The sequence below is a fragment of the Pongo abelii genome, chromosome 21 (genome assembly GCF_028885655.2).
Source record: "Pongo abelii isolate AG06213 chromosome 21, NHGRI_mPonAbe1-v2.0_pri, whole genome shotgun sequence".
NCBI classification, from domain to species: Eukaryota; Metazoa; Chordata; class Mammalia; order Primates; family Hominidae; genus Pongo; species Pongo abelii.
The window spans coordinates 55,846,963-55,871,526 of record NC_072006.2 but is presented as its reverse complement, the minus strand read 5'-3'; the positions used below and the strand labels follow the sequence as shown (position 1 = coordinate 55,871,526).

At 49.1% G+C, this 24,564-nt stretch overlaps 1 protein-coding gene across 3 annotated transcripts in view; it reads left to right on the top strand.

The window, feature by feature from the left end:
• Positions 1-24,564, top strand: part of NFATC2 (nuclear factor of activated T cells 2) — a 177,122-nt gene that overhangs the window by 19,827 nt on the left and 132,731 nt on the right. Inside the window, exons 1-2 of one of the 3 annotated variants that reach the window (XM_002830424.5) lie at positions 555-905; positions 19,361-20,390. In XM_002830424.5, coding sequence (XP_002830470.2) covers positions 776-905; positions 19,361-20,390 — 1,160 coding nt within the window. In that variant the 5' untranslated portion in view covers positions 555-775. Of the gene's footprint in view, positions 1-554; positions 906-19,360; positions 20,391-24,564 lie in introns of those variants that run through there. The other 2 variants (XM_002830425.6, XM_063720558.1) reach the window with 2 other exon arrangements.

Below are 24,564 nucleotides of genomic sequence, written 5' to 3'. Positions count from 1 at the left end.
CTGGCACGTGATAGGTGGACAGGAGGCATAGCTGTAAGGGGGACTAGTGCTGTCAGTCTGATTCCTTCCTAGGCGCTGGGGAGTTGAGTTCAGGGCCATGCAGGTGTCTGAAGTACTGTGAAAATCATGCCGCCCCCGTGGGCACACGGAGACGCCTGGAGACACGGGTCTGCAATAGAAGAGGGTGGACACCCCCTTCCACCCCATGGAGAAGAAAAGCAGGAAAAAGTGTGGGGCCAGTGGGTCCCTTAGGGCAAAAGTCCTAGTGGCGGCAGCTTTCTTGTCTAGACCCTGGTTCGCGCAGGGCGTGTCGCACTCACCCGTGGAGGGTGGGAGACAGCGGCCGCCCCAGCGCCCAGCCGTGGCCCGGGACAGTGTGGTCACGTCCGCGGGTAGCCTCCTTCCTCCCGGCACCGGCCAGCCCAGGCGGCGCGCCCCTCCCCTCCGGTCCCCGGGTGGCGGCCCCGCCCCCGCCGGCCTGGCCGCCCTGGCCGCCCTGTCCCCGCCTCCACGCCCCCCCCCCCCTCCCCCCGGGCTGCAACAGGTGCCTCCGGAGCAGGAAGCTCGCGCCGCCGCCGCCGCCGCCGCTCAGCTTCCCCGGGCGCGTCCAGGACCCGCTGCGCCAGGCGCGCCGTCCCCGGACCCGGCGTGCGTCCCCACGAGGAAAGGGACCCCGACGCTCGAGCCGCCTCCGCCAGCCCCACTGCGAGGGGTCCCAGAGCCAGCCGAGCCCGCCCTCGCCCCCGGCCCCCGCAGCCCTCCTGCCCTTCGCGCCATGAACGCCCCCGAGCAGCAGCCCCAACCCGACGGCGGGGACGCCCCAGGCCACGAGCCTGGGGGCAGCCCCCAAGACGAACTTGACTTCTCCATCCTCTTCGACTATGAGTATTTGAATCCGAACGAAGGTCGGTGGAGACTACCCCTGGCCTGGCCCCTGAGCCCGCCAGGGGCTCAGGCCTGGGGACTGGGCACAGGAGTCCTCTTGGCTCCAGCTGTCCCCCTTCCTAAGGGGCCTGGAGGGAGGGTGCCGCTACCCAGGTGCCAGGGAGGGGAGGCGTCAGTGGCCACTGCCACCCTTAGGGGGCGGTCGGCTCCCTCTTGCCCCTTAGGGGCACCAGTTTCTGGTTGCTCGTGACTGCTCCCTGAGGGTCACTCTCAGCAAAACAAAAGGTGGCAGGCAGGTCCCAAGGCTGGGGGCGGGTGCTGTCTGCTGGCCTCTTGCCTGGGACTGGGCTGTCAAAGGGCAAGGGACATGATTTCTGTGCCTTTGGAGGGAGGAGGTGAGGAAGCAAAGAATGGAGTTAGCAGGGAGGGGTTGCAAAAAAAAAAAAAAAAAAAAAGCGGGGGGGTCGCAGCTGAACCCGGTTATCAAGGGTAGGAGGCCGCTCCTTCCCTCCAGGCACTGAAGTGAAGCCATGCAGCTCCCATCACCTCCTGTGAGCAGTGGTTGATGGGACTTTGTGTTGAAACTGAGGAAGAGGTTGTCTGTCAGATGCTGGAGAGGGTTAAAACCTTTGGTATTATAAGGCCGGCCCATTTCCTCCCTGGGTTCTGCTGCTGAACCCATCACTTATCACTCAGGAGAGGACTGGTCTGAGCTATATTAAGTGATCTTCTAGCTTAGTCCTAATGGATGTGGTGGGATGGGGTGGGGTGAGGGACAGCTGCAGCATGGATTCAGAAGGACACAGGCTCTTTCTGCCTGAACTTTGTCACTCTGTGCCTCCAACTGCCCTCAGTTGCTGGGGGCTGGGGACTTCCCCGGGCTGGGCCCAATGCTCATCTGTCACTTCACGTGTTTAACAGGAGCATTCGTTAGAGGGAGGAGGAGGAGGAGGGGGAAGAGGCCACACGCCCAACCTCACTGTGTATTTCTGGTTAGCAGGTTGTCTTGGAAAAAACAAAAAACCCAACCAGGCTTCCTGATTTTGACAGCCTAGCCCAGCCCAGCCAATGCTTGTTGAAGGCTCAGGGGCAGGCCTGTTAGTAGCTTCCAGACGCACTCTGGGCTTGCCTACATCTAGTGCGTAGGAAGGGCTTGTGTTTACTGGCTCGTGGAGGAAGCCTGTCAAGGAGGCTTGGTGGCCTGATGTTTCCCACAAGCACTGTGTTAGGCAGATAATGAAGTTTTAGCTTCCATCGGTGTCCTCTCTGGCCACCTTAGGTGAGGGGTTTGCTTTAGCTTTGGGTATCCTCTTCACTTGGATACCCAGAGATGGCCATTAGTAATAATTTTGTGTCTTGGCTGGAGATGGAAATAATTAGTCAACAGAAGAGACCAGTCTTCTAGAGTTACAATCTGGAGGACATCTTTTGCTTTGAAAAGATACAATTAAGAATCTGCAAACGATCCGCACTAACATCCGTGGTCTTTCTGTTCATTAAGATTAAAGTCATGTTTTTCAGGGAACGAATACTCACACCCCTCCCAGATTGGTAATCAGCTTTTATTTTCCTTGTCGGGTGGGGTGGGGGGATTTCCGGGGAAATAGTTTCCAAGCCAAATCTGAAGGGAGGTACTTTTTATAGTTTTTCTTGGCAAGTGGTGCTTGGTGGCCACCAGATGGGTATCTAAATGACCACAATGAAAGCCCTGGAATCTGTTTTTTCAAAAAAAAACTTTAGTTTTTGGAACAGTTTCAGATTTACAGAAAAGTTGCAAAGATAGCACGGAGAGTTCCCATATACCCAATACCCCGTTTCCCCGTGTTATTAATGTTTTACATTAGTATGGTGCATTTATTGAAATCAACGAACCAATATGACACCTTATTAACTGGGGTTTATGCCTTATTCAGATTGGGAATGTTTTTTGTGACCTTCACTGTTTGGAGGAGTGTTGGTTGTATTGTAGACTGTCCCTTCATTAGACTAGGGCTGTAGGTTTTTGGGAGGAAGGCCACAAAAATAAAGCCCCCTTCTCATCACATCATATCAGAGTATGTACTATCCAGCCAGGCGTGGTGGCTCACGCCTGTAATCCCAACACTTTGGGAGGCTGAGGCGGGTGGATCACCTGAGGTCAGGAGTTCAAGACCAGCCTGGCCAACATGGTGAAACCCCAACTCTGCTAAAAATACACAAATTAGCCAGGCATGGTGGAAGGCGCCTGTAATTCCAGCTACTCAGGAGGATGATGCAGGAGAATTGCTTGAACCCAGTAGGTGGAGGTTGCAGTGAGGCAGGTGGCACCATTGCACTCCAGCCTGGGCGACAAGAGTGAGACTCTGTCTCAAAAAACAAAAGTATACTATCCATGTCATTTATCATTAATGCTAACCTTGATTACCCAGTAGAGGTAGCTTTTGTCAGTTTCTTCAAACTGTTTGGAAGGCGTTACTACATGAAACCCACACTTAAGGAATACAGAGTAATACTCCGGAATCTGGAAAGCACTTACTCTTTGCTGAGAAGTAGGCAGCACAGAAGAGTTAGCACCCAGAAAGAGAAGGGATGCTGTGGCCAGGATTGGTGGCTCATGCCTGCTATCCCAACACTTTGGGAAGTTGAGGTGGGAAGATCGCTTGAGTCCAGGGCTTCCAAGACCAGCTGGGGCAACATAGCAAGACCTCATCTCTAATAAAAATAAAAAAACAATTAGCCTAGCCTAGTCGCGCATGCCTGTAGACCCAGCTTCCCAGCTACTTGGGAGCCTTAGGTAGGAGAATCTCTTAACCCCAGGAGTTCGAGGCTGCCCTGAGCCGTGATCATGCCACTGCACTCCAACCCATGGGACAGAGCGAAACCCTGTCTCAAACCAACAAACCAGACAAAAAAAGAGAAGGGACATGGTGAGCTTTGAGAGGCTAATGTGAACTGCCCCAGATGTGCATCTGGCTCTGGGTCACCCAGACGTTAATAGCAGTCACCTCTCTTTGCTTCTGTATGGTGGGACTCCTCAGGGGTGAACACTAGCCTTGATCTTTTTATTAAGTTTTGTCCCAGATGGCAACATATTGGTGACGCATGTAAAGTTCTACCCTTAACTCTGGGCACGAGCTTGGCAAAAACCAAGGAAGGAAAGGTACTGCTAATGGGACAGACGTTGTTAGAATTGGTGAAGGTAAATTAGGGAATTTTGGGGAGGACTCATTTACAGTTTAGCGTGTAGCAGACGTTCATTAGCCCATGTGATTCCACTCCAACCCTAGCAGGCAGGCACTATTATCACCCCTGTTTTATGGAGGAGGACGCTAAGGCACAGAGAGGTAAAGTAATTTTCCCAAAATGGGCAGCGTTGCTCCATACCATGTGTTCTGAACTATTGTGTGAGGGTCCTCATTCTCTCATTTGGTGAGAGACACATGCGAACCAGTTAGCAAGGTGTCTGGGACCATGGCAGGGCTGGAATTGAAAACCTTGTTTACCAACAAGGTGATCTTGAGCAAGTCATCCAGCCTCTCTGGACCTCTGTCTGCTTATCTGTAAAATGGCTGAAATAATACCACTTGCCTCATAGGACAGTTACCTGCCTTGAGTAGGTTAACCCATTTAAATCAACACAGCATGTGATCTGTTACTAGTGGTTTAGTAAACCCTTGCTTTTGTTAATGGAGGTGTTCAATTAATATGAGCCATTGTTTATTTACTCATTCAGCTACTGAGCACCCTCTGTGTTAGATCCTAGGGTCACAATGGGGAATGAGACCCAGATCCTGCCCTCTCTGAGCTACTGCCTCTAATTGTGCCTCTGTTGTTTTCTCTTGTCTAATTGCATTAACTAATACCTCCAGTAGAGTGTTACATGATAGTGAAGACAGTGGGCATCCTTGCCTTGGAGGAGGACTCCAGTGTTGGCTTTAGAATTGAGGTGTATGAATTATGTAAAGGAAGTATTAGTTCTTTCTTTTATCCCCAAGAGTTTTTATTACAAATGGGAGTTGAATTATATCAAAGGCTTTTTTAGCATCTATGGAAAAATATGATCTTATTCTTCGTAGACCTATTAATATGTTGGCATACATTATTAGATTTCTTTATACGAAAACATCCTTGGTATGGACTCCACTTGGTATATTATTTTCTTAAGGTGGTAGTGGCATCAGATAATATTTAAGAATTTTTCAGTATTCATGAGTGATATTCATATTGTCCTATTTTTTGTGCTATCAGGTTCAGGTTTCTTTCCTTTTCTAAGCTCAGGAATAATTTCTCCCTGGGACTCCCTGGTCTCTAAAGCTGTGATAGAATTCCTCTGTGAAGCCGCCTGGACCTGGTGCTTCTTTGTGGAGTTGTTTCTTGATGGCTGTCTCTATACTGTGGGAATTGGTCTCTTTACACTTTCTACTGGAGTCAATTTTTGTAAACTGTATCTTTCTGGGAAATTATCCATTTTGTCTGTCTAGATTTCAAATGTGTTCACTAGAGTTGTACAAAGAAGACTCTTAATTTTCTTTCTAGTGGAGGAGACAACCAAGTACACAATGACAGAAAGACCCAGGGGGCAAGGATGTGGGAGTCTTGATGGGGCCACTGATCCCACCCTGGAGGGGGAAGATGTGCTGGCTGTCAGCAGACAGTTCAGAAGCTGAATTCCCTTATGCATGCTTGTGAATACAATGGATTCTTACTTCTCCCAACTTGTAATACACTGAGAAAGACAGGTGGGTACTAGGAATCCCTGGGCACCTCCAGAGATGCCGGATCTCCAATTACTGTGTTGGGGACAAATATGTGGGGAGTGCTCACATCTGCTTTGCCTCAACAGTCTGGTGCAGCCCTCCTTCATTCTGCCAAGCTAAAGCATTTAATGCCAACTTCGGCCTTTCAGAAGGGAAAACTGGTTCCTTCTGATCACTGCTTGTTGTTTTATAGAGTCTATTCCTGTGATCCTTACACTTTTGAGGTCACAGCCCTTTAAAAAGCTGATGAAATCCACAGATTCTATAGACACACACAGGATGTGTGTGCATGCTCCACATGGGCAGCCCTTTCCCCTGGGCAATCCCCCTCACCACATACCCCCTGCACCCCCTACCCACACATCCCCTTCTCCCCTCTCCACTCCCTCTCATATCCCCCAATGTGCTTTTGATGTCATTTCTCAGCACTCACAGACCCTTCTGTGTCCCATTCCCTAATTTTACTGGCACTTCAGTGTAGGAGCACCTGCTCTCGACCCATTCACAGGGCACAATTAAAACCCCATTCTTTCAGCAAACATACTGAATGCTGGTTTTGTGCCAGGCCCTGTAGGGGCATAGGGAAAAATTAGATATGGTGTCTGGCCTCCCCTGGCCCCCAGGCCAATATGGGTCACAGTCTGGTAAACAAATAGGGACAAATAAGGTGCTGTGATACAGTATCTGTGTGTGCGTGTGTGTGTGTGTGTGTTTGGTGCTTGCTAAAAATAGTGTTCTACACTAAGCAAGCAGGTTCACTAAACACATGTGACATTCAGAGACATTGCCTTCTGTGTTGAGTTAATGGCAGGCCTTAATAAGCCTGCTTTGGACAAATAACGTCTCCAGGTGCAGCTGAAAAGATGAAATGAGGGCTAGAACTGAGCATCGGCCTTGCAGGGAGGCAGAGAAAATGAGGTTGAAGTTGCCTCACTCATTCTTCCCTGTGAAACACATGGCATCTTGGCTTCTAAATTCAAGTCCCTGTGTTCTTTCGGTGGCATAGATTTTGATCAGGAGTAGAGGCTCCTAAAACCTTAAAGCAGTATTATTCAGGTTGGTTCTCAAGGCTCTCCAGCTATATCAGGTGGCAGGTTAAATACATTTGAAAAATGTAGAATGGGTGGCAAGGGGCTGTCAGTCCTGGCTGCGTTAGAAGTTCTCAGGCTGCATTCTGGACCAGTGAGATCAGGCTCTTGGGGGTAAGGTAACTTTGCTGAGAGTTTGCATTGACAAATGGCAGGGCAGGCCTTGAACTTGGGCACTGAGAATTCTAGGTCCCTGCCGTCAGCACTGTATCTCACAGCCTGAATGTGGCCCTGGAGGGCAGCAGGACACCGTATGGAGCTGCTGTCTCTAACTTTGTCTGATGTGTCTCATGTACGGTGGGATGTGTCCACGTTCACCTCTTACAGCTGATATTTATACAGTTAGAAATTGTATCTTGCTACTGTCCTAATGGGATTATACTCATTGGAAAACTCCTGGCTAAGGTAGAAATGAGGAATGACAGGGAGCTCTGATATTTTTCTGTTTCCTTCTCCATCCCAGTGGATGGTCCTGCCTGCCTCCTGGGCATTTGGATCTAAAGCCCTGCACTCGAATCTTTAATGCTTTTTCCCTCTGTGGAAGAAATATACCAAAGGCAGACTGTAAGCCACATGCAGAGTGCGGAGATTGCTTTTCCTGGGTTGGTATTTGGGACCCTCCCAACCTTGTAATCTGAGGTTTTGGAAAAAGAGCATTTCTTCAGCTGGGTCTGAAGGGAAGAAAGTGGCCTGCAAAGCTCAGGATTTATGAAGGTCCTTATCAAAACAGACTTGCTTGGGCGTGCCTGCAAAAGTGAGAATGTTAAATGAGAGGGGGAAAAAAACCCCAAGTCTGAAATGCCTGCTAAAGTTATTTTAAAGGCTATGGAAAGGGGCTGTTTACCTGTATAATCCTAAGAAGGTGCGCTGCAGGTCTAAAACCCGCAATGGGTGACATCACCTCTGTTGCCCTGGAGTAGGGAGGGATGTCTTCATAACCAGGGGGTTGGCAGGGGCCACTGATGAAGTGTGCCCACCCCCGGGAACATGGCACTGAAATGAAAGCTCCTGGGGAAAGGTATAAATAAAGAAGCTGTCAGTCAAGAAGGCATTAATTTTAAATCTCTGCCCCCGGCCAAGGGTTACACAGGCCCCACTGTCTTCAAGGGGGAAGTTTCCACTTGGATTTTAAGTTGGCTGAAAGAAAAATGGAAATCAGCCTTTCAGGCTGTGCGAGGGGATGTGGGGATCAATAAGAGACCAAACTCTCAGAGGTGGCTGGTCGGAGAGAAGGGCTGTTTGCTAAGTTGGGCAGAAGATGGAAAGAAGGGATGTTTCCCTGCTCATGTCATCTTCTGCAGGCCTTTGACAGAGTGGGTGGGTTTAGCCCTGGCGAGTCCTGTTGCAGGAGGATTATCTAAAGTCTATTTCTGGGGAACTCTTCTGACCAGATCTTTCCTTCTCCTTTTGGTGAGGAAGCCACCCTGAGGTCTGTTCTCTGTCATGCATTGAACTTTCTTCTGTTAGACACAGACCTTGCTAAATCACGAGTTTAATCTCAAATGCTTTAAAAACGGAGGGAGTTCAGCAAAGTGATTGGACAAATTGTGGTGGATTTGTACAATGAAATAGTATACAGCAATAAAAAAGAAAGGACTACTGCACACAATATGGGTGAAGCTCAGACATTCCGTTGAGCAAAATAAGTGAGACATATACATCCTGTATGATTTTATTTATGGGACGTTCGAGAACAGTCAAACCCAGCATACAGTGAGAAAAGTCGGGGAGTGGTTCTTCCTGGGCAAGGGTGTCTGGCTTCAGAGGGGCCACAGAGAACCCTCTGGGGGACTTGAAATGTTCTGTGTCTTGAGTGTGTGTATATATATGCAAAGGCACCAGATGTATGTGAAATATTTGTGCATTTTACTGCATATGAATGATGCATATTTTAAAAATTGATGAAGGCCAGGCTCAGTGGCTCACGCCTCTAATCCCAGCACTGGGAGGCCGAGGTGGGTGGATCACCTAAGGTCAGGAGTTTGAGACCAGCCTGGCCAACATGGGAAATCCTGTCTCTACTAAAAATACAAAAATTAGCCGGGTGTGGTGGTGGGCACCTGTAATTCCAGCTACTAGGGAGGCTGAGGCAGGAGAATTACTTGAACCCTGGAGGCGGAGGTTGCAGTGAGCCGAGATTGCACCACTGCACTCTAGCCTGTGCTGCAAGAGTGAGACTCTGTCTCAAAAACAAACAAAACTGATAAAATCTGCAGATCCTGTATATACACACGTGCATGCTACACATGTACAGCCCTTCCCCCTGTGCACTGCCCCTACCCCGTCCCCCGCTACACCCCCCACCCTGAAATGGAATGCAAGCTTTGCCCTGACTCTTTTTGTGGTCTTGGGAATTTCCCTGCACCCCAAGCCTCAATTTCCCCATCTCTAACACAGAGGTGTTCAGAGTAGCTATCTCCAGGGTTTGATGTAAACTGCGGAGAGAACAGGAGAGCGCACACATGAAAGCTTGCAGCACAGTGGACATAAGCTATTAGAATGACTAAAAATAGGAATATCTCTGGAATTCTCCAAGGCAGGAGGGCCCCAGGAAATGGCTTGAAACCAGCAAGAGACAGTTCTTCCCATCCAGATGTGAAGATGGAGATGAGTCCTTGTGTGTGCCCTGGGCCCTGCTGCCCCCATCTAAAAGGTGACCTTGAGGCCTGCGGATTGCAGATTCCGAACATTTCTCCACCCCTCTCCAAAAGCAATACGTGTCAGCGTGTGGGCGCGTGTGTTTTTGCAAGCGGTCGTGCCAGAGCCAGTCTGCAAGCCTCACTGCTTGTGGATCATCCCGGTCCTGTGTCCTAGGCACCTGGCCTTGCGGCAGCCTGCCTGGGAAGCACCACTGAGTCCTCCTTTCGGCCCCGTCTGGGGAAGGCAGACAGCTGTCTTAGCTGGGGCAAGGTCAGCAAAGACATCGCGTTCAGGATGACTTTTTCCAGTGATTCCACGGACGAGACAGGATGGCAAATGTCCTCCCTTTCCTTTTTGGCATTTCTGGACCTGATTTATCCAGATGGAATTTCTCGACTTTCAGGCCCTGTGTCTGTATGTGTCACCTCTGAATGAAGGGCGTGACAACCTGACTCTGGTCATTAATACACATGATTCATTGATTGAGAATCCACTTACTGTTAGGTGGTGTGTGTGTGTGTGACCGGGTGGGGCGTGGGCAGCAGTGGTCTAGGGGGGCTTGTCAGAAAGTTTGCTGAGTGTCAGATTTGTTATTTGGAGGCAACCCATTGCTTTTCAAAGGGGTTCTTTCTCTAGGTTGTGCACACCCACCAGATGAAAAATCCATCCACCTTCCTGCTCTGTTTTGGGATTCTTTGCAGCCCCTGAACGGCAGGAAGTTATGAGAGTTGTCGGGGCGAGTGGCAGGAGGCGAGGTTTGCCCCTCTGTCTGCTCCCCTTTCCTCCGGCTACAGATCTGCGGTGCCAGCTGTGGCATCCTAAGTGCTGCCTTGGCGACAGACTGTGATGTCCCAAACCCAGGCTCTGGGACTCACACCACCTCAGCATCGGGGTGAGCTCATCAAGCCGTGGGTCAGATCAGCTTGGCCAGGGATCAGTGGAGCCCTGTGGCCCTGCTGCCCATCGGAGGGGCATCCAGCCCCCGGGCCAGGCCCTGCTTCTCTCTTCCCAACCACTCAAGCCTGAAAGCTCCATTCGCCTCTGCCCCTCCCCGTACCCCGCAAGGACGGCTGCCTCTCAGAGGTTCCCTAGCTGGGTTTCTATTTTGGTCATACTATTCTGCTTCCCGAAAATTCCACCCGCCTGCCGTTCTAGGCAGAGAAGATGTTCTCTTGCTGTTCCTTTTTTCAAAAGTGATCTGTTGGCTGGCGGGTTGGCGCTGAGCGAGCGGCCACCTCAGACTTGGCTGTGTGTCCGTCTGCGAGGGTGAGCAACAGGCCCACAGAGCTTCCAGGGGGAGAGGCGCTGGCGGGGACCACTGTGTGGCCTGAGTGGATTTTTAAAATAATCTTTGACTCAGTCCTGGGGCAAAAGGAGAGACTGTGAACATTCCCGAAGAAAGGAATCTGTGTCTTCAGTTGTCAGGGGCAGCCTACCTCCCGAGTGAAATGATGAGGCCCCCAGAGTAATTTCTTTTCCGGGGGGGATCCTTGCTTCCTTGTGTCAGGGTCAGGGTGTCGCCATCCAGGAAATCACCTCTTTCCTGAGATGCAGGATAAAGTAGTGGTTAGGGGGCTGGAGGAGCCAGGTTGCCTGAGAATGAATCTTGGCTCTGCTACCTAGAAGCTGTGTGACCTTGGGCAAATTACTCACCCTCTCTGAGCCTCATTTTCCCCTATATAAAATGGGGTAACGATATCACCTGCTTCATAGGGTTCTTGTGAGACAAATATGAACATATACTAGATGCGTACAGTGGTTCTCGATATAAAGTAAGTGGTATAGATGTGCTAGTATTTTGATTATGACAAGCAGCTCACTGACTTACTAGCACTTTAGTAAGATTTAGTTGATCCACTCCCAGGTAGCCTGGGAGGAAAAGTACAAAGTGTGGAATGGAGAGGGTGTTGGAAGCACATTTTACCTCCTCCACACATTTTCTGAGGTCAGCAGAATCTGAGGTAAAAAGAGAATTCCTAAAGTGCTGACCAACCCATTTTATTTTTATAAAAATATCTTCCTTTTTTCGTAATGCTTTCGAAGGGGTTGGGGACTAGTGCATTCAAGTTGTTGTAAAATAGAGTAACTATAGCAGGGAAAGGGCAGAATTGTCACCTAAAAGATTGTTCTTTCAATAATAATCCAGTAGGCCCCATTTACTGCGTATTGATTCTGTGTGTCTTGGGCTTTGCATAGGTGAGGGAAACCGACAGGCTTGTATCATCACCAGTGTCATCACCCCGTGTCACACATGAGGACATGGAGTTTCCCCAAGTCTCACAGCCGGGGGTGGGAGTGGATCTGGAGTCCCCTAACCCCATGCTACCCACTGTTGACTGAGACCTGGATCTCAGTATAGAGCTCTTGCTTGGTGGCGCAAAGAGGAGGGCTGAACTGGCCTCCTCAGCAATCTTGTCCTGTAGTTTTCGGGAGTGGCCAGGGATTTCTCCACATATTCACAGGGCCTACCTATTGGGTAAGCACCCAGGAACTTGATGAAAGGAGGGGTGATAAGAATGAGAACTTTCAGGTGTCTGCCACAGAGATGAGCGTCACCTGCCAGGGCCGAGAGTGAGAAGATGTCTCATTTCTGAATCAGTTCAGGGCGTGAGTCATGAGCTGATGCTTCCAGCAGTCTTTGGGCCTCTGCTGTGCGCAGGCCTCCTGTGCCACGCTGGGGCTGTAAAGCCAGGAGCAGTTGTTCTCAGCTGGGGGCGAGTCTGCCTGGCAGACTCAGTTCCTGCCTGATGTTTGGGACTCAGAGATGTTTAGCGATGCCTGGAGACATTTTTGGTTGCCACAACGGGGAGAGGGGCAGGGCAGCTGCTCTTGGCATCCAGTGGGTAGGTGGCTGTGAGGATCAAGTAATTTACTACATGTAATGTGCTTATAACAGTGCCTAGCACATAAGTTCTCAATATATTTCAGCTGCTTTTTCTGCATTATAATCATCTTCCTAATAATTATTGATGTAAGACTCCTATCTGCCTCTAAGAAGCTCAGAGTCTAGAGGGTAGACAGATGAGTGAATCCATAGATAGACTTCAGTGTGGGACTCTGTGGGACCTGGGAGTGTAGAAGAGCTGCTTATTTTAGCTGCTTTTTCTGCATTATAATCATCTTCATAATAATTATTGATGTAAGATTCCTATCTGCCTCTAAGAAGCTCAGAGTCTAGAGGGTAGACAGATGAGTGAATCCATAGATGGACTTCAGTGTGGGACTCTGTGGGACCTGGAGGTGTAGAAGAGCTGCCTGATCCAGCCTGGGGAAATAGGGAGGGCCTCCAGGTGGGGGTGGCTCAGGTCAAATCATGATGGATAAATAGTGGCTTGTTAGGAGATGTAAGGTCGGGAGGTATGGAAGGGAGTTCTGGGTAAGGGGAACAGCATGTGCGTGACATGGAGGTACAGAGGCCCTTGAGCAGCAACCTCTGAATCCCCCGTCACTGCTTCTATCTTCTTCCTCCCTTTGGTACTGATGCTTCGTATGCAGGCCAGGTACCTCCCATGGTAGGTGAAATGGATTTTAGGTGGTCCACCAGTGAGGACGTTGTATGTGCTAAGAACTATTTTTCAGCGCTATTTTCTCTTTGAACTAGTCAGAAGGAGTGGAGTTTCAGGCCAGGCATGGTGGCTAACGCCTGTAATCCCAGCACTTTGGCAGGCCGAGGTGGGTGGATCACCTGAGGTCAGGAGTTCAAGACTAGCCTGGCCAACTTGGTGAAACCCTGTCTCTGCTGAAAATACAAAAAAGTTAGCCCAGCATGGTAGTGGTCACCTGTAATCCCAGCTACTCAGGAGGCTGAGGCAGGAGAATCGCTTGAAACCGGGAGGCGGAGGTTGCAGTGAGTCGAGATCACACCACTGTACTCCAGCCTGGCAACAGAGCGAGACTCTGTCTCAAAAAACAACAAACAAACAAAAAAGGAGTAGCGCTTCAGTGAGGTACTGCTGTATCGTTGACACCTTTCTTTCTAACACTGGCTCCTCCCTTTCCCTGTTTCTAGGTCTTGACTTTCTGGGGTCTTGGAAATGTTCCATATTTTGATTATGTTGGTGGTGGCAAGAATGTATGACATTTGGCAAAACTCATCAAACTCTATACTCAAAACACTGACATCTGTGTATATGAGTTATACCGCAGAAGCATTGGCGGGGGCGGGGGTGTATAAAGCCTCAGACTCAGAGCCTTTGCCCAGCCACTGTGTCTTGCTTGAATTTAGTAAGTTTTATTTTTATTGTATTTTTACCCTACCTTCTATTTATGGAGGTGACATTGATTTTCCATCTGCAATAGTGGTATAAAGTTTCCTTTTAAAATAAAAAAAAATCAGTGAGTGAATTTAAATACTAGAAATATTAAGTAAATTTTTTTGGTGGCACATGGATAGAGCAAAGATCGTGCAAGTGGTTAAAAAAAAGCAGGCTCTTTGGAAACCCTCCTGAGAACATTTGGTGGTTCTGAGATGAAACTAACTTCACCCAGTGCCGTGCGGGCATCGTGATGACTGTAAGAAAGCCGCCTGCGAGCGTGGCAGTTGTTTAAGGAGAAATAGTGACGAATGTCAGCCACTAACTTAGAGAAATATTTTAATGATGTGCTATTTGTGAAATTTACTGTCAAATACCCAGGGGACTGAGAATTAAATGATTATTAATTATCTTCATATTCCCTGCTTGCTGGTAAACATTTAAAGTCTTGTCAAGAGGGGAAAAAAAAAACTCTGCCGCTTGGATTAATGAAAACCAATGTAAATGCTTTAAATACTTTTGCTCAGCACACTGGAGCTTTCTGTTTTTCAGGGCTCCCAGGGAGTGTGAGTGATGTGTGTTTTCAGGACTGTGTTTCTGTGGACTGTGCACATCAGCCCCAAGGGTGTGTTTCTGATAAGATACAGTGCAGTTTTTCTGATATGGCCGGAATTTTTGCTAAGAAACTTTTTGTTTTGTTTTTCTGGTTCGAAGGGCAGTGAATTCTCAGAATGTTGTCGGCCATGAGTTTGACATTCCTCTTTTCCTAGATTAAAAATCTATGCTCTGTTACCTTCTAGGAAGGCGTGTATGTGTGTATGTGTGAATTCAAATACATATTTACATTAAACTACAGCCTCACAAGAACTCCAGGCCTTACAGATGCTAGCTAGAAAAATCAAAGGATTTCAGAGCCAGAAGCCACCAAGGAAACTGATTCAATTTAATGCTGTTCAGTTATAAATGAGAAGGTGTTGAGGCCTCCAGTGGGTGGGGGACTTTTCCAAAGTCACGCTGCTACTTAGTGGCAGAGCAGGACTGCACTCTTCATTTCCTGCTTCGTAAAACAGGGTTTCATTACTGTATATCATGTTATGTCAACTACCACCTATGAAATAAAATTAAAAATGTTTCTTTTGGGAGTTACATTTATTTTCTTACACAATTACACAAAGGAAGTCTCCTTTCTGCCATGCCACTGTCCTCCCATTCCTTAGTTCCCCTCCCTGGAGGATGTCACTGTTACTTGTGACTTCCAGAGAAAGCCTGTGCATCCTTCAGCTGTGCGTGCACATCTGTCTGTGTGTGTACGTCTGTACATCTGTGTATATATGTGTATGTGTAATCTGTATACATCTGTGCATACATCTGTCTGTGTACATTGTGTGTACATCTCTGTGTACATCCTCTCACTTTTTATGCTGTGCACACTATACAGCTTGCTTTTCTCTAACTAAATCTCAGTGGTCATTCCATGTCAATGCATAAAGAATTCTTCAAGCCTTTTTGTAGCTATACTGTATCCCATCATATGAATGAGCCAGAATTAATTCATCCCCAATAGATGGGCTTTGGGTTGCTTTGTCTTTTGGGATTACAGTCAGGGTTATAGTAACTAATCTTAAGGATACACAGGTCATTTTGCACAGATAAGAGTTTATCTGCAGGAAGAATTTTTTTTTTTTTTTTTTTTTTGAGACAGGGTCTTATCCTGTCACTCAAGCTGGGAGGTGGTGGTGCGATCATGGCTCACTACAGCCTTGATCCCCCCACCTCAGCTTCTCCAGTAGCTGGGACTACAGGTAGGTGCCACTATGCCCAGCTAATGAAAAACATTTTTTTTTTTGTTTTAGAGATGGGGTCTCTACGTTGCCCAGGCTGGTCTCAAACTCCTGAGCTCAAGCAATCTTTCTACCTCTGTCTCCCAAACGGTTGGGATTCCAGGCGTGAGCCACCATGACTGGCCCAGGATGAATTTCTAAAAGTAGTGTTGCTTGGTTCCGAGGGCACATGTGGTTCCGAGGGCACATGTGGTTCCAAGGGCACGTGTGTTTGGAATTTTCCATGGATATTACCAAATGACCCTCTCTAGAGTTATAGCCTTCTATCTTTTGGTTTGGATATTAGCATCTTTGAGTAATAGTTTATTCCAGGTAGACTTTTCTGAACTTGCATCATTCATTCGCCAACACATCCTTTCTGAGGGCCTGTTTAGTGGCAGGACCATTCCAAGTGCTTAGGAGCATGGCGGAGCAAGAGTCGTCATGGCATTTGCTGATTGGTGGGGGTGGATCTCGAGGTTGAGGGAGGGGCAGACTGGAGGTTGAGGGAGGGGCAGGCTGGAGGTTGAGGGAAACAGAGAACTCCACAGTTCCTCAGTCATTATGGTGAGATGCGCACAGAACACAGCAGGGACCTGGACTAGTCAACTCCACAGCTAGTCCTGAGACTAGCTCAGGAGTGGGGCCTGAGCTAGTCAAGTGGTCAGGGGTCCTTCTAGAAGCATGCAGTACTTAAGCCGAGCTCATGGGCGTGAGTGGGCTTTAGTCATGCGGAGAAGGGGGCCAGGCAGTGGGTAGGGGAGGAGCTGTTGAGGCATGGGGAGCAGCAAGTACCAAGGTCCTGGGGCAGGAAGGAGCTTGATGCTTTTAAAAACTCCCCTTTGCCAGGCACGGTGGTTCTCATCTGTAATCACAACAATTTGCGAGGCTGAGGTGGGAGGATCACTTGAGCTCAGGAGTTTGAGACCAGCCTGGGCGACATAGTGAGACCTCATCTCTACTAAAAATAAAAAAAAATTAGCTGAGCCCAGTGGTGTGCACTGGTAGTCCCAGCTACTTGGGAGGCTGAGGTGGGAGGATCGCTTGAGCCTGGGAGGTGGAGGCTGCAGTGAGCTATTATTGTGCCACAGCACTCCAACCTGGGCAGCTGAGTAAGACCTCAAAAACAAAACAAAAATCATCACACTCCCCCTTTGGCTGGAGTTCAGAGAGAGGGAGGGGAGAGAGTGAATGCAGGCGAGGGTAGATGGGCAGGCAGGGCCCAGCCAGGCTGCCTGGCGGGGGTCATTTATTTTTACCTAAGAGCTGTGGGGAGCCATTTTGGAAGTAGGGGTACTATGTGGACCCTAAGAGATCAGCTCAGCTAAACTGGACAGTATTTCCTCTAGGATAGCCCAGAAAAGGGAACAAGGAGGCTGAGGCTCACTAGGGTGGCCACCTGGTGTCCCCCAAAGCAGGAAGAGGTCTTGTTTCTGGCTGGCAGGCCCCTGGACATGGTTCTTATATTTACTTATTCTCTCAGCCACTCGGCAAATGTTTATGGGGGCTTGCAAGTGCCAGGCCCTGTGGTAGGTGCTTGGCAGACAATGCTGGGCCACAGTGACACGGGCCCAACGCTGACGGAGCTCTGGGTCGAGTGTGGGGTTGTAAAATTCTCTAAAGGGCCAAGGAGTAAATATTTCAGGCTTTGGGGGCCATTTGGTTCCCAAACTACCAACTCTGCTGTTGTAGTATAGGAGCAAGCCGTAGCTTGCTTTGTTCACCCTGTGTCAATAAATAGGCTGGCTGTGTTGTCATAAAACCATTTACAAACACAACCCATGGGCCGCATTTGGCCCATGGGCTGTGGTTTGCCTGCACCTGGTTTGGCAGAATGAGATTCCCTAAACAGATACCTGGTGCGATGGGAGCTGTTAGCAGGTGTCAGTGGAGAAAAGATGGCAGGGAAAAGGGGTGGAGGTGATCTTTTTGATGGGCCGATCTCAGGAGGTGCTGGCTGAGCAGATGCAGGAAGGAACCAGGGGAAGTGGGAGGATCTCGCGGGGAGGGTTTCCAGGCAGAGGGAACCCAAGGCGTCTGAGGCAGGAGCTGCTTAAGTACGGCAAAGATGTTGGAGGGGTTGTTGCTGACTCAGCTTGGGGAGAAGTGGGGAGTGGTGGGGGTGGGTGGCAGGCTGGGGCACATGCTGCGTTAGTGACTTTAGGTTCCATCTGAAGCGTCCAGAAGCCTTTATAGTAGGTTTTGAGAATGGACATTTTAAAGGCTGCTGCGTGACAGACAGACTGACACAGCCACAGAGGAAGTGGGGATTCCAGGGAGGAGATGACTGCAGTAGTCCCCTCGCCAGAGGACGGCGGCTTGGACCAGGGTGGATGCGATGGAGTGGGGAGACCTGGGAATCTAGTTTCTGTCCTGACAGTGGAGCAGTCAGGGCTGATGCTGGATCAGATGTGAGGCATCAGAGTAAGGAGTCCAGGCCGCCCCGTGAGCTGGTGGGGAGGTTGGAGGAGCCTCTGATGAGGTGGGGGGCCTTGGAGGTGGAGTTGCGGTGAGGGGTGGGTGGGTGGCACTAACTCCATGGGAATTTCCCAAGCAGCCCCATGTGCCTGGACCTGTACAGGATGCAGTGAGGCAGGGTGTCTGCTAGAAGAGGGTTAGGCTGAGAATTAAATGACTGTGTGAGGTGATGGGTGGCAGTGTCCTTGGGTGGCTGACATAGAACATTCTACTTGAACAGCATTCTGCAGCAGTAGGGCCTTTCGAGGTGGCAGCAGGAGCCTGGGGTAGGCAGCCGCTAATAAAGGAAGTTAGGTCATTTTGCAGTCATTGGTTTTATCTTTATTTTATTGTATTTTATTTTATTTTTGAGACAGAATCTCACTCTATCACCCAGGCTGGCATGCAGTGGCACAGTCTTGGCTCATTGAAACCTCCGCCTCCTGGTTTCAAGCGATTCTTGTGCCTCAGCCTCCTGAGTAGCTGGGATTACAGGCTTGTGCCACCATGCCTGGCTAATTTTTGTATTTTTAGTAGAGATGGGGTTTCGCCATGTTGGCCAGGCTGGTCTCAAACTCCTGATGGCAAGTGATCTGCCCGCCTCAGCCTCCCAAAGTGCTGGGATTCCAGGTGTGAGCCACCACGCCCGGCCTGCATCCATTGGTTTTAATAGTTTGGGTGTCAGGTAACCTCTGTAGCAGTGACCCTGCCTGTTGGGGGGGCAAGTGGCTTGCCTGTGGTACTTTTAAGCCTGCTAATTCCGTATCTTTCTGTGGGCCTTTTCCCCGCTCTGGGCCTCAGTTTCCTCATTTGTAAAATGACACAGACGAGACATGAATCAGGAGCCCTGGATCTGAATGAAGCCACTTCTCGTACTTGGTATGAAATCTGGGATTCAAGCCCAGGGCACCGTGGGCTGCAGAGCCTGCTCAGCCTCCCTCTGTGTCCTGCGTCAACGTCACGTGTGTAGAGTGCGGCCATAGGCCCTAGATCGGTGCTTTTCAAACTAGGGGTCATGACCCACCGCGCCGGCGGGTTAGGGGATCCGTCTAACGGGTCGTGACCAGCGTTGAAGCAAAATCACTCAGACAGGAGGGAGGGTCTGAGGGTGTCATGTAGCAGGGGTAAGTGTTGACTCGGGAGGCTTTTGTTTCAGTTGTGTTGTATATGGTGGTGTGAATGGGGTTGTGAGATAAACTGCACTTCTCCGAAGGGTTTCATTTAAACCCAAGTTTGGAGGCCCTTAGCCCAGGGGTCTTCCAGAACTTATTCTGCTTCGACCTCTCTTCTCCAGGGACCTGGGACAAAGTGGCCTCAGTTTTCTTCTGGTGAGGGACGGAGCTTCTAGCTTGGGGTTTGGCATGGTGGGAATTTGAAAAAAAATAAACGACGTGAGACAAAATCCAGCCTGTGATTGCTCTGCACCGGGAGTTCTGTTTTTGAGGCTTAAAAAGACCCCCCCTTCCCCCTTCTCTTTCCAGAAGAGCCGAATGCACATAAGGTCGCCAGCCCACCCTCCGGACCCGCATACCCCGATGATGTCCTGGACTATGGCCTCAAGCCATACAGCCCCCTTGCTAGTCTCTCTGGCGAGCCCCCCGGCCGATTCGGAGAGCCGGATAGGGTAGGGCCGCAGAACTTTCTGAGCGCGGCCAAGCCAGCAGGGGCCTCGGGCCTGAGCCCTCGGATCGAGATCACTCCGTCCCACGAACTGATCCAGGCAGTGGGGCCCCTCCGCATGAGAGACGCGGGCCTCCTGGTGGAGCAGCCGCCCCTGGCCGGGGTGGCCGCCAGCCCGAGGTTCACCCTGCCCGTGCCCGGCTTCGAGGGCTACCGCGAGCCGCTTTGCTTGAGCCCCGCTAGCAGCGGCTCCTCTGCCAGCTTCATTTCCGACACCTTCTCCCCCTACACCTCGCCCTGCGTCTCGCCCAATAACGGCGGGCCCGACGACCTGTGTCCGCAGTTTCAAAACATCCCTGCTCATTATTCCCCCAGAACCTCGCCAATAATGTCACCTCGAACCAGCCTCGCCGAGGACAGCTGCCTGGGCCGCCACTCGCCCGTGCCCCGTCCGGCCTCCCGCTCCTCGTCGCCTGGTGCCAAGCGGAGGCATTCGTGCGCCGAGGCCTTGGTTGCCCTGCCGCCCGGAGCCTCACCCCAGCGCTCCCGGAGCCCCTCGCCGCAGCCCTCATCTCACGTGGCACCCCAGGACCACGGCGCCCCGGCTGGGTACCCCCCTGTGGCTGGCTCTGCCGTGATCATGGATGCCCTGAACAGCCTCGCCACGGACTCGCCTTGTGGGATCCCCCCCAAGATGTGGAAGACCAGCCCTGACCCCTCGCCGGTGTCTGCCGCCCCATCCAAGGCCGGCCTGCCTCGCCACATCTACCCGGCCGTGGAGTTCCTGGGACCCTGTGAGCAGGGGGAGAGGAGAAACTCGGCTCCCGAATCCATCCTGCTGGTTCCGCCCACTTGGCCCAAGCCTCTGGTGCCTGCCATTCCCATCTGCAGGTGAGCAGGGCTTTGAAAATGATTGATTCTGTGGTTTAGGTTTAAGAGATGGTTTTCTGGTTATGAGCATGGGATTCAGAGTCAGGTTTAAGACTGACTTTAAATGGATTTAAATCTTGGCTTGGCCCCTTGCTGCTTGCGAGACCCTGAGAAGGAAGTTAAATTCCCTGGGCCAGGTTTTTCTCATCTGTAAAATGGGTATAATTAGTGTACCTGACTCACCAGGTGGCTATGAGGATGCAGTCATGATAAATGTAATTGCTCATATGGCACCTGGTTTATTCAAAAAGTGTTTTTCAAACATCTAGGTGGCAGATTCTGTTACATAAGTAATGGAGAGACAGTGGTGAACTAAACAGGCGAAAATTTCTGCCTTCATGGAGCTGACATTCTAGTAGGCACAAAGCAAGCCTTAATATGTAAAATCTATCTCATTATAAGAGGAACTGATGTTTGTTAGCATCTGCTATGTGCCCCAGTTATATGGAGGCCCTAAAAAAAAAAAAAAAAAGAAATGTGTGAGCCAAGGAGCTTAAAATCTTGGGAAGCTGAAGAGATGTATGTAGATAGCAGAATAGCATGTAGGCTTTGGAGTCTCTTAAGGCTCACTTTGAGTCCTGCCTCCGCCACTCACTACCTGAGTGAACATGGGCATCTCTGCTGCTGCCTTTCTGCTGCTGTGCTTGTGAAAGACATTGCTAATCAGTCAGCACCCTCTTTCTCGTTGAGCACCTTTATGAAGCCGTGCCTAGCACAGACATCACTAATCAATCAAGAGCTTCCCCCTCCCCACCCCCCACCCCTGCATTTATACTGAGCACCTTTCTGGTCTTGGTTTATTCCCTGTGAGAAAATAATAGAACCTACTTTGTGTTTTTTTAAAAATGGATTAGATGAGATGATATATGTCAATCTCAGTATAGAGCCTGTGCAGTGGTATCCTGGGATACCAAAATCTGAGGATGCTCAGGTCCCTTATGTAAAATGGTATACTATTTGCATATAACCTATGCACATCCTCCCATATACATTACATCATCTCTAGATGATAATACCTTAGAATACCTAATACAATGCCTGCACACCACATGGACTCAAAGTAGAAACTGCAGCATGGAAAATTCAAATTTTGCTTTTTGGAACTTTATGGAATTTTTTTTTCTGAATGTTTTCAATCTGAGGACACAGAACCCATGGATACAGAGGATGAATTGCACTCTCTATGTATATTATTTCATTTGATTCTCACAGAAACTTGGTTTGTATTATTTTTTATCTTCATTTTGATGAAATGACAAAGGAGGTACATGAGGGCTAAGGCCAGAGATTATCCTATCTGTTCTCCTACATGAGGAATTGGAAGACTCATGCTATTACCACGATCCCTGTGGTTTTCACATTATTTTTTATTTTAGCAAATGGAAGCCTTTTATCCCCAATATTAAACTGAGTCCCCAAATAGGCCGGGTGCGGTGGCTCATGCCTGTAATCCCAGCACTTTGGGAGGCTGAGGTGGGCGAATCACCTGAGGTAGCAAATTCAAGACCAGCCTGGCCAACATGGCGAAACCCCATCTCTATTAAAAATACAAAAAATAGCCAGGTGTGGTGGTGCGTGCCTGTAATTCCAGCTACTTGGGAGGCTGAGGCGGGAGAATTACTTGAACCTGGGAGGCGGAGGTTGCAGTGAGCCAAGATCATGCCACTGCACTCCAGCCTTCGTGACAGAGTGAGACTCCACCTCAAAAAAAAAAAAAAAAAAAAAAAAAAGAAATTGAGTCCCCAAATAGATAAAGGTGGAGCTCTTTTGATTGGTATGGGGTTGAGGGTGGCCTCGGGCCCTGCCCGCTGGGCCTTGTTCACCCCCATACCAGATGAAAATGGACTGCAGGGAGCATCCAGCCTGGCATTTCCTCCACAGCAGGTTCTGAGAACACCAGGGCTGCAGTATGTCAGTTGTTGTGTCTTTAAAAAAAGGAGTTTCTGGGTTTAACAGAGTTAAGTAGGTGCCTGTGTGCAGGCCTTCTCAGAGACTTTAATGTGGACAGAATATGCGGTGATTTCAAAGGCCATTTGGCTACAGTGTTCTGAGTTCAGTGACTGAAGTTTCACAGGGCTATCTTAGAAAATGCTGCCAGGCACAGTGGCTCATGCCTGTAATCCCAGCACTTTGGGAGGCCGAGGCGGGTGGATCACCTGAGGTCGGGAGTTCGAGACCAGCCTGACCAACATGGAGAAACCCTGTCTCTACTAAAAATACAAAATTAGCTGGGTGTGGTGTTGCATGCCTGTAATCCCAGCTACTCGGGAGGCTGAGGCAGGAGAATCACTTGAACCCAGGAGGCAGAGGTTGCAGTGAGCTGAGATGGCGCCATTGCACTCCAGTCTGGGCAACAAGAGTAAAACTGTCTCAAAAATAATAATAATAATAATAAATAAAAATAAAAAGGAAACGTCCTTTTCTTCTTTTTCCCTTTTTCTTTCCTTCCTGCTTTCCTTCTCTTTTACCCTGCATTCACTTTTCCTTCATTCTTTTATGAAATGCAGCCAGGCACTGTGCTAGTCACTGGGGAGAGAGGTGGAAACTAGACACACACACCCATACCACACGGACATGGACTGTAAAAAAAAAAAAAAAAAGAAAATCCTGATCAAGACTAACCCCTGGTACAGATTGAGAAATTTGGGCTCAGAGAGGTGAAGTGACAAGCCCCATGATCACCAGCTAGTTAATGACTACATTGAAAATTAGAATCTGGGATTCTTAACTCCTTGTTCTTTGTGCTACGTATACAGGTCAGTCTCCAAACCATGATTTTATTTAGTGGTTGAGAGTAGGGAGGGACACTGCTATAAAATATGATTATGATATACTTATTGGAGACTTTGTTTACAAAATCCTTTCCTCTCCATTAGGCATGTTGATCAGAGAGGTTTTGAGTGTCAGAGTCCTTTAGTTCCTCACAAGTACCAATCTGTGTCAGCCGATGTGGTCTTTGCAAGAATCTTCTATAAAGTTGAGGGGATGGGGCATCAGGGAAGTTTCTTGATAACATTGATCTCAGGTTATATAGGCAACTCAGCAGAGGGCTGGAATTCAAATCAGAATTTCAGGCTGGCTCTGATGCTCTACTTCTTTTTTTGTTCTTCTTTTTTTTTTTTTTTTTTTAAGACGGAATCTCACTCTGTCGCCCAGGCTGGAGTACAGTGGTACGATCTCAGCTCACTGCAACCTCTGCCTCCTGGGTTCAAGTGATTCTCCTGCTTCAGCCTCCTGAGTAGCTGGGATTACAGGCATGCGCCACCACACCTGGATTTTTTTTTTTTTTTTTTTTTAAGTAGAGATGTGGTTTCACCATGTTGGTCAGGCTGGTCTCAAACTCCTGACCTCGTCATCTGCCTGCCTTGGCCTCCCAAAGTGCTAGGATTACAGGTGTGAGCCACTACACCCGGCCTTTTTTTTTTTTTTTTTTTGAGACGGAGTCTCGCTCTGTCGCTGAGGCTGGAGTATAGTAGCGTGATCTCGGCTCACTGCAACCTCTGCCTCCTGGGTTCAAGCGATTCTCCTGCCTCAGCCTCCCAAGTAGCTGGGACTACAGGCACACACCACTATGCCTGGCTAATTTTTTTTTTTTTTGTATTCTTAGTAGAGGCGGGGTTTCACCATGTTGGTCAGGCTGGTCTCGATCTCCTGACCTCATCATCCACCCGCCTCAGCCTCCCAAAGTGCTGGGATTACAGGTATGCTCTACTTCTTCAGATTGTATTTCAGCATCAAATACCTATGTCAGAACCAAACAAAAGTATAAATTGGAACCTGGGGATATGCTGCTGAATTTTCTTCTCACAAAATTTTTGGTGCTTTAAAGCATATTAATACAGGGCTGAAGTGGTTTTTTAAGGAGTCATAGTTTGTAAACCTTTAAAAACTTTTCACTTGTATACACGATATGGGTAAAAGTGTTTGACACGTGTGGCTCGTTGGTTGCAGTCAGAAGATTGAAAGCATGTTGGCACTGTAACTAAGGTAAAATAAAGGCACTTTGGATACCCTAAGACTGCAGGGTGGCCAGGCACAGTGGCTCACACCTGTAATCCCAGCTGGCCCCCCACAAAATGTTTAAACTTAACTAGGCCTGGTTGCATACACCTGTGTTCCTAGCTACTCAGGAGGC